Below are 10,494 nucleotides of genomic sequence, written 5' to 3'. Positions count from 1 at the left end.
TCCGGTCCGGCTTTTAAAACATTGATTAGATAGTTCAATAGAATTGATCCTAGATGATCATATATCAGTTAGCTCAACTAAAATATATTATTAATATTAATATTAATATATTTTCATTTTTTAAATCTAATTCTATATACTAAGTTGGCAAAATCTAGCTCAGCTATACAAAAATCAGGCATTGGCTTGATACTTGATAGTTAACCCATTTTTCAGGTACCTTTATTTTATACTCAGCGGTCTTAAATAAAATCTAATTGACTAATTTAAGGAGATTATGGAAATAAGTTAAGATAGTTATTTATAATAAATAGATGTTATTTTTTTCTAAAATATTCTTATAAATCAAGTTTATTGGTTAGAATTACTATTATTAGAAGGACTATCTTGAAAAAAAATATAAATATGAGAGACAAGGTGGATTGAGATCTTATATTTAGAATCAAAATAAAAATCAAATGAGGTTTTATATTAAAGACCAGAGGTAATATTAAGTTTAAAATAAGTTACAATTTGTGAATAATATGAATTCATATAGATTATATATAATACAAAATTTATGAAAAGTCAATAATTATGCACATTAAGGGTAAAGATTATCCTTACTTGACTTTTTTTTTTAAAAAAAATGTACTTCCGCCGGTCCTAATTATAAGAGCTAGTTGACTAATTTAAGGAGACTAAGAAAATAAGTTAAGTTAGTTATTTGTAATAAATAAGTGTTTTCTTTTCTAAAATATATTTGTTAATCAAGTGTATTGGCTAAAACTAATATTATTAGAAGGATTACTTTAGAAAAAAATACATAAATTTGAAAGACAAAGTGGATTAGGGTCTTATATTTAGGATCAAAATAAAAATCAAACAAAATCTTATATTAAGAACCAGACATAATATATTTTAATCTTAAAACACAACTGTGGAATTAATAAAATTATAAATTGACTGATGACTGATTGAAGACAGAGTTGACAGGAGAGTCAGGTTTTTTTTTTGGACAAAACCGGAGGGTCACCTGCAAAGTTTTCATAATAAACATAATATTAATCTGGAAGAAAAATAATTACACAACTACTATTTGATATTCTTTGATAGCTGATATGGCTGTATTACTAAAATAATGATCCTTGTGTGTTAGAAGGACAAAATATATATGAAGTAAAAAATAAATAAATTCTCTGGGTCACAAAACATACAGTGACTACATCACTGAAGAAAAAAAACATACAGTAAATAATTTAAACAGCTCAAGTCGGCTAGCTGCCAGAAATTTAATGGACAGATGTGAGTTTTGTGAAGTTTTATAATTACTCATTTTGAACTTGGTAACAAAACATTGAAAAATTTATTTTTTTTAACTATAATTTAATCATCAAAATGAAAATACATGATAGAGAGTCATGCATATCAAAATTGGGATGCATGGATCGTGAAAAATATTTTTCATAAAGGAATTTTCTCATCCGTTTTTAGGCTGAAAAATTTTCTCAAAACTTTAATTCAATGGACGACCTAAGAAAAGTAATTACCAATTAATGTCTGTCATAAAAAAGTGGCAATTATTGGCATATACCTCATCCTTTCCTAAGCGCGTGGCCTTATGGCAAGAACAAGAATGTCTTCATGCACTGAGTTTCGCTTCACAGCTTTTCTCTCTCTTCACTGAAAGCTGCAGCCTGCAGTGCTGGGGACACTCCTCTTCGCAACATAAATAAGCGCCGCGAGAGGCTATATTTACATGTTTTTAATTTTTTACTACTGCCAACATTAATTTATCTTCATTGAATTAAATATATAAAATAATTTTTATTGTGTTACTGGCATCTCTTCATCTTCCAAATACACAAGCTCGGGTTTCTCAAATCATTGTGCCCTAGATCCATGGCTTCTCTGCGCAAGCTCTGAGATGCGGTGATACCCTTTTTGTCATTCATTCAGTTTGGATGCTGGGAAAGCTTCATAAGGTCTGTGTTTAACTTATTTGCGGTGAAAATCAGCTTTTACAAGGTTTTGAGGAACTGGGTATTGCTATTTTGACTCCTCTCCTTGTAAATTTGGAAAGTTGTATGTTCCTGGATTAGAAAGTAGCGAGCTTTTGTTTGGAAAGGCATTCTACTGAGCCGAAGAACGGTCATTTTCAAGTTATTATGTTTTTCCTTGTGGTCTATTGAGCATTTTGGAGATTTCTAGCTTTTGATTCCTTGAAGTCTTGAGGCTGTTGTGCTTCTTGTGTTTTGGTGGGTGGAATATGTCAATTACTTGGTGATTTGAGGCCGCATTTGGGTTGAGATGAATACTGTGGTACTTTGTAATAACTTTACATTTGAAGTTATTGTATGACATTTGAGATGTGCTTTGAGTGAATTGGTGATTATAGCTCAGGAGAGGATAACATGATAATATTGTGGAGATACAGTTTGAGTGGACATTGAGATTGGTGGTTGCGTTTATTGCATGATGGGTTGCGTTTGTTGCAAGCCCTCAGCCATTGACGACAGTAGGGAGAGTCCAAGGGAGCGATTATCAAATAAGGCTTCGTTGGACTCCCGTGGATCTAGGGCCACTTCGTCAAGGAGAGAGGATGGATATCGAGTGAAGGATAGATGCGATAGTACTGATGGTCGAACTGCATCCATGGATAAACAAGGAAATGGCTCTGTGCGTTTACAAGTTGATCATTTTGAAAGGAAGAGGGAGAAACCAGAGTATGTTATTGCACAGCATCCAGGACTTGGTAGCGTTCCAAAAGCCACAGAAGGGGAGCAGGTTGCAGCTGGGTGGCCTTCATGGTTGGCAGCGGTGGCTGGAGAGGCTATCAAGGGATGGTTGCCACGACGAGCAGATTCTTTTGAGAAGTTGGATAAAGTATGCTTCATTCTTGATCTGGCTATATCTCATTATATGCTTCCCTTTTTGCGGACATTAGAGCTCTTTATCCTTTTGTTTTTACCAACTTTGATGTGTAGCATAGTGATTTGTATGCTAATATTTTATGATTACTTTTTTCCCTCCAGTTTATTGCATAATATCACTTCTAAAACTTGTGTTAAATTTTAAATATGATGGGCTATTCCTATCTTTTACTTCTTTTTTGTTTAGTTATCTAGACTTCCAAAATCTGCTTGCTGCCAGAGATGGCAATGTGCAAATGACAAACCAACTTCCTTGCTCCCTCATTGACTATTGATATCAAACTAGGATGATGAACTGATATCTAAGATAATTCTTTGCTTCTTGATCATATTGAGCTAAATTGCAACTTTTTGTACCCTCCTTAATGATCAAATGTTATTAAATGATTCTTTGCTCTTCATTCTAAGATTTTTTTTTTCCGCCTATAATTCTTGAATAATATTGGCGATTGTGGGTCTAATGCTCATGAGGTTATCCTTAACTATTTACTGCTAAATTATGGTTTTACTGATGTCATCTGTTTCTAAATGTGAATTCACTACAATATCGTCTGTTTTTTAGTTTCAAATTTCAAATTATATATTTTTGATGGTATGATAAATTATGTTTGCCAGAAAGTTGAGGTCGAATACGGGGCTTGAGGTCCTTGTAGTAATTTGATTTTTCTTAGTAAAATTTTCTGCTTAATCACGGTTAGTTTTTGAAATTATTTTACGTTGTTGTTGTTTTAACTTGCTATTAATAATAAATTATGTCCTTTAAAGTGCAGATTGGTCAGGGAACTTATAGCAATGTTTATAGGGCTCGTGATCTTGAGCATAAGAAAATTGTTGCTTTGAAAAAAGTGAGGTTCGATAATCTTGAACCTGAGAGTGTTCGTTTCATGGCAAGGGAAATTCACATTCTTCGTAGGCTTGATCATCCAAATGTTATAAAACTGGAAGGTCTAGTTACATCAAGGATGTCTTGCAGCCTATACCTTGTTTTTGAGTACATGGAACATGACTTGGCTGGGCTTGCTTCACATCCTGGACTAAAGTTTACTGAAGCGCAGGTACTTTCAGAAGCTTCTTTCTTTTGCCTACTGCTTTGCAAGAAGGGTTGTCGTATATCTCAAGAAAATCTAACTGTCATTATTGTCTATTTTAATATGATGTTCAACCTAATTATTTATTTGATAGTAGTTATTTTAAGATAATAATTAAAGATGCTGATCCCTGTTCACTTCTAAGCTGAGGATCGATTCATTTAGTTTGGAAATTGGAAATGAAGCAACTGTGCGGTAAGAAATATTTCACAAAAGAGTAAGATTCCCTCTCGGGGCAGAACATAACTAAGATCAAGTATGACAAGACCTAAAGAAACCTCCAAAGAGACTTACTTCTGTTATTGGAAGTTGTCAGGTCAAATGTTATATGCAGCAACTTCTACGTGGACTTGATCACTGCCATAGCTGTGGTGTACTGCACCGTGACATTAAGGGATCCAACCTTCTGATTGACAACAATGGAATCTTGAAGATTGCAGACTTTGGTTTGGCAAGCTTTTATAATCCCAATCAAATTCAGCCATTGACTAGTCGAGTTGTCACGCTCTGGTATCGTCCTCCAGAGCTTTTGCTTGGAGCAACTTACTATGGCGCTGCAGTTGATTTATGGAGTACAGGCTGCATACTTGCTGAGCTGTATGCTGGAAAGCCTATTATGCCAGGAAGAACTGAGGTGTGCATACTTAATTTTCACCATCTAATTTGAATGTGGCATTTTTATGCATTTTCTGTTTCCGTCACTTTTGCCAAAATGATTGTTATGCACTGTTTATTTGTTTACAATTTTTATTGTAAACTGCATGCGGTAGCTTTCAAAAATTATGAACTGTAGGCAAGCATAGGTTTGATTGGAACGAAAATATATGTAAAAATTCAGAAAGATTGGTGTTTTCTGCATAAAACATGTTCTTGAATTATCATGCGATTCAATCTGCTTGGTTTTACAAAGGAAATTATTACACACATTTTCTTCCTTGTAGGTTGAACAGTTACATAAAATTTTTAAACTTTGTGGCTCGCCTTCTGAGGATTATTGGAGGAAATCAAAGCTACCTCATGCAACAATATTTAAGCCCCAACAGCCCTACAGGCGGTGTGTTGGAGAAACATTTAAGGAGTTTCCTGCGCCTGCATTAGCACTTATGGAAACCCTTTTATCCATAGATCCTGCTGATCGTGGAACAGCAGCATCTGCTTTGAAGAGCGAGGTATGCATATTTTGATGAAAATAATATGGCATTTTTTTAATGGTGATGTCATTTCGCTTGTTGGTCCTGCTTATTGAAATGCTTCTCACGTGAAATGTAACTCTGTCAGTGCAAGTTGAGGGGGTCGTTTGTAGTGTTCAGAGCATCTGCTTTAACTTTTTTAAACATTGAGTTGTTAGAAAATTTGAATGTTTTTGGAATTTCTGTCAACACACAAGAATATAAATGCTCTGATATTATTTCTGGTTGATAATATTTATGCCAGTAATTAGTTCTCAAATATATTGTGTATTGCTGCAAGTACCTAAAAGGGTTGTCTCACATCTCCCCGTCCTATATGATAAAGCTTGTATGTAATTCATCTTACAATATTCACCACTTGTTAATTTATAGTTGATAATTGTTTACTATGATCAGCTCAGACAGAGTTCTTCAAAAGTAATTGTTTTATATTTCGTGATCAATTGTTTCCTTTCATACGTGTCTATGCATTATCAATGACTTCTTCCTTCTGGTGTTTTTGTGATTCAGTTCTTCACCACAAAGCCCTTACCTTGTGATCCTTCAAGTTTGCCCAAGTATCCTCCGAGCAAGGAATTTGATGCCAAAGCACGGGATGAAGAAGCTAGAAGGTGTGTGCATAGCCTTGGTTTAAAAGTGAATATGTTATTTATGTTCAGCAACAACTTAGTGACATCTCTGCTATTATTTTCGTTGTTTTCCAGATTTAAAGCTTTTTGTTCCTCCTTTTTAAAATGAAACGTCTTTGGCTATCACTATTCGGCAATTGCAAATTAAAGAAAAGTGAAGTTATCTTGAACTTTGATTGAACCTTAAAAAACAAACCAGAGAACTAAAGCTTGGCTGGTTCCAACAACTGCAACTACTATTCATTTTTCTTTTTGGGGGGTTTTCGCTCTTCCTTGTAATTATCTTGCTGAATGGTGATATCATAACTTCGGAGCGAGTCCCATGTTGCCTGGCTGAGGCAACTCCCATTTTTAGTTAGGAGTATGTATTCCTTTACATCACTTGGCTTAATTGTGTAGAGCAGGCGTCTGTTTATTTCAATGTTTCATGGGACTCCTGATATGAACATCATTACGTTCAAAATTTTCAAAAATACTATTTTCAAATGACGTTTTATCCCTTAGATCTTCTATGTTTAGTTCTAATTCTATTTATCCATGACTTGTCAATGAACTAGACTAAGATGCATTTGACTGGGTTTTTCAAATTAATCATTAGTGTTTGTCTGGTCCTGTACCTTGAAGGCTATACTGTGAGGTTGACTGTTGCAAATTTAATTTGATTTTTCTGATTCTACCAGACAAGGAGCTCTTGGAAGCAAGGGCCATAGACAAGGGACAAGAGAGTCTCGGGCTGTCCCTGCTCCTGATGCTAATGCTGAACTGGTCCTATCCATGCAGGTATCTTGTTCAATCATTAGACGAACCCTAACTATGTCATTGTAAGATGCAATTGCACGTTATGTTCGATATCATTCTGCTTTGGTCATTCAGGTTTCATGCATGAAACTTACTTCAGTTCTTTTACCTCAAAATCATGATAGCCTCACTCATACATATTTTTTTATCATCTGTTTGTTGTTCTGAGGATAATTTTCATAGTCATCTTTGTTTATTCGTACATATTTAATTTGATTTGATTTTGTTGATGTTGGAATTTTAAACCTTTTGGCAGAAGAGACAAGGTCAATCCAACTCTAAGAGCCGTAGTGAGAAGTTTAACCCTCATCCTGAAGAAGTTGCTTCAGGATTTCCCATCGATCCCCCTAGGCCATCACAGGCTGTGGAAGTAGGCATAGATCACCAGTTACAGCAACATAAAAGAGCTTCCCATTCAGGTCCACTTTGTAACCGCTCTGCATGGACAAAAGCTGGGAAAAACCCTGACGATGCCCCCAAGATCTCAAATGGGGGTGACTTGTCAGCAATGTCTGGCTTAGTTGCAGCAAGAAGAAGCATGTTATCTGATGATCGTAGAGAAAGGTCTGGATCATCACACACAGAGGTTCCAAAACTAATAAGCCGATTCCCAGGATCCATGAAGGAGGCCTCTGAGTCATTGATGCAACATGAACAGAAGCATGCTGGAGTCCCTCCTCCAAAGGAAGAAGGGAGAGGCAGCAACAAGGACCCAATTCCTGTGAGTAGTTTTCCCCCCTCCTTGATACCAGTCCTGTCCTTTTTGCTTTTCATCGTTCGCTTAGTTAGTCATCCGTTGCTGTGAATTTCATCTTCCATTTACGAAGTGGGGGACTTGTACAATGTTTTTGCTTTAGTTTGTTTAAAAGAGGTGTTTGGTACCCTTTGTAATGCTTACGCGCTATACATTGTTATTCAAGGCATCAAAAGAGATTAATATGGACATTCCATCCTAGAACTATTTCGACCTCACGGTCCTGCATTTTTGGGTTTGCCACGTATAGAATAGCGATTGTATAACTTCTGTCATCAAAACAAACAGGACACTATTAGTTACCATGATATTTTACATCTCGGAATCTTGCATGCCAAGAATGAGAAAGTTGTGTACCATGCACCTTGCTTCCGTTTTTTCGTTTATCAGTAGCAGATGATACTATATCTATAATGATGCAGGTTGGTTATGGGTCAAAGGGCCATAAAATTCATTATTCTGGTCCATTATTAGTCCCTTCTAGCAACACGGATCAGATGTTGAAGGACCACGATCGGCAAATTCAAGAAGTTGTCAGAAGAGCGCGATTGGACAAGGCGAAGATGAGAAGACTTCAGGCTGAAGGGAACCAGATGACAACCAATTCATTATTTGTTTCTGGTCGCTGAGCTGTTGTGTAGAGCCTGATGCAGCCAAATGCAAAGCCATCATCTCTAACAAGATCACTGCAAAAAATTATTTGGCTGGTGATCTTTCTCTTGTGAATCAAATATTCATATTTGATTCTTTCTTTCTTTTACACTCTTGGCATGTATAAGGTATATCCCTCGCAGAATCTGCCCATGGTGGCCGGTGTTAGGTGACTCAATAGCATAGAGAAAATCTTCTTTCCTCTTACAGCTGCAATTTCTGATATATGGCTGTTCTTGTAAAGCTTATCAGCCTTGAGCTGTAGAATTCTGAGAACAATGGCTTCCTTATGTTATGATTATACAGTAACATTCACTCACAAGATGCCTCCATTGATTTTTAGGTGTCATGTTAATATTTGCTTCTCATTTGTTTCGCATGTGGTTTAAAACTGTTGACTCTATTTTTTTTTCTGGGTAACTATACACGGTTCTACACATATCGTTTCGAACTTGGGAGTCATGCTATCTACGACTTACAACTTGTCACAAAGCAAAACTCCTGTTAATGAACTCTGTAATTTGCAACAAGAGCCTTAAATATTAAACTGCCTTTTATCTGATCCTATATTTTGGCATCTAATCTAATTCCTATCATCAATATTTAGTACATAGGGTTCAAGTTAGAATTAAGTAGCATTTGATATATAGGTATTACTGAGAAAGCATTTTAGATGCTGAATGCACCTAAAAATTAGATTAAAATATCGAGTGCCTGATGCTACCAAGAAGAATAGTTTTTAATACTAGAAGTTATTACAAAATATTGAATGTTACTTAAAAAGTATTTGGGTGTTGAATATATCAAAAATTCTTTTAAGATATGAATATTAATAGTATGCAAAAATATTTAAGAAAGCTGGCGGCAAGTTACCTATTATTGAGTTGATTTGGGAAAAAAAAAAAAACAGATTTACTTTGATGTTATCACAAGACGATTGTTCTTGTTTTTATCCCACGCTGAATGATATGTATCATATCGTTCAAACAGTGTGGTCCATTGTCTCCCCTCTCTTTCATCCTAAAAGCTTTTGGGGATGGTGTTGACCAATGGTCCTGAACTGAGATGAGCATCGCGTGTCTGTTCTTTGAGACCAAACCTTGGTTTGGGTTCTAAAGCATTTTTTACAGATTTGCCAAACACCCCGTTAATATAAGAGCTAAAACTAATTTGTGACATAAAAATTAGTTAAATTAGTAGTGTGTAATAGATAAATGTTCCTTTCTTGAATTTTTTTTATTAGTTGGTACTTGAATTATTTCTTCATAGTAACTCCTTAATATATGCAATTACTATAAAAGTTATTTGAGAAAAAAAAAACAAATATTTAAAATAAAGTAAATTGAGATTTTATATTAGTGCCAATTAAATATCTAATTGACTCTTATATTAAAAATCAAAGATAATATTTTGTAAAGCGTAAAAAACTTTTTTTTTTGGTTGATCCCAATTAGCTTTTAAAAATGGGTTTCATGAATTATGATGTGTTTCAAGAAAGTATGAAAAATTTTAAAAATAAAATAAAAATTGGGTTTGAAAAATCTGGTGCGATTAAAAAAAATCTTCTCATTTGAAGACAGAAAGAAAAAGGTCGATGTCATGCAATTGTCAAAGTCCATATAATATTTTTATACTTAAAAAAGTCCATATAATATTTATTAATATAAAATAATATACGCATGAAAGATTCAATTAATTACTCTTTCTATCGTGACGCTAAAAATTGATCAACTCATATGATATAAATATATTTCTAATCATTAAATTCACAAATCAGAGTAGAAGTGCAATCTTAAAATAATTAATTACTTTTTTTATTACGTTGTGTTGGGACCTTTTGGGTTGGTAAGAAAATAATTGTTTATTGATGGGTTACAAAAGCATGTGATTGTTTATTCTCATTTCCACTTTGGGAAAGTGAATTCATCCTTTCCAAGATAGATTAATCCACCTTTTTCCCCCCAATAATTGCCATTTGCTCCTATTTCTTTCTTTAATTTAAGTTTTGACCGCACGGCCATCCAGTTATTAAAATTTACTCCCTCTCTAGCTAGTGGATTGCATGGCCTCTGTTGCCTGGGAGATAAAACAGTATAGTAATCAGATCAAAATTCCCCCATGTTTTATAAAATATTTTTTTTCCTTCAAACTCAAGGGGTGATCTTTCACTAGCGGTAAACATTTTTTTAATTAAAATTACTAAATTGCAAAATGTTTATGATCCTAACGTCAGTTACGTTTATGATACTAACAAAGCATGGAAATCAATAGACATGAAAAATAAACTCCGTCTGAGAAAAAAGGACAACACGAAAAACAAAGGGGCGACATAGAAAACTTTGTGAGTACCCTGTTCTTTTTGGTTTTCTCTTGTCTTGAGAAATGAAAAGAATTTATGAGGCTGTGGAAGTTTCTGAGTTAGTGCTATGCTAATACCAAGTAAAGAGTTTTTTGTTGTGTGGTTTGCCTTCT

General features: G+C 34.6%; 1 protein-coding gene across 1 annotated transcript; it reads left to right on the top strand.

Moving 5' to 3' along the window:
* The first annotated feature begins 2,436 nt into the window (after positions 1-2,436).
* Positions 2,437-8,344, top strand: LOC114762190 (probable serine/threonine-protein kinase At1g54610). The gene is made up of 8 exons (XM_028951649.1): positions 2,437-2,865; positions 3,683-3,967; positions 4,317-4,634; positions 4,942-5,169; positions 5,701-5,801; positions 6,500-6,599; positions 6,874-7,338; positions 7,794-8,344. The coding sequence occupies exons 1-8, from the start codon at positions 2,455-2,457 to the stop codon at positions 7,998-8,000; spliced, it is 2,115 nt and encodes a 704-aa protein (XP_028807482.1). The 5' UTR covers positions 2,437-2,454; the 3' UTR covers positions 8,001-8,344.
* Positions 8,345-10,494: the final 2,150 nt, after the last annotated feature.

The sequence above is a fragment of the Neltuma alba genome, unplaced genomic scaffold (assembly GCF_004799145.2).
Source record: "Neltuma alba isolate B1F8T4 unplaced genomic scaffold, ASM479914v2 tig00011198_pilon, whole genome shotgun sequence".
Taxonomy (NCBI): domain Eukaryota; kingdom Viridiplantae; phylum Streptophyta; class Magnoliopsida; order Fabales; family Fabaceae; genus Neltuma; species Neltuma alba.
The sequence above is the reverse complement of the archived record's forward strand: the minus strand, read 5'-3'. Positions and strand labels throughout refer to the sequence as shown.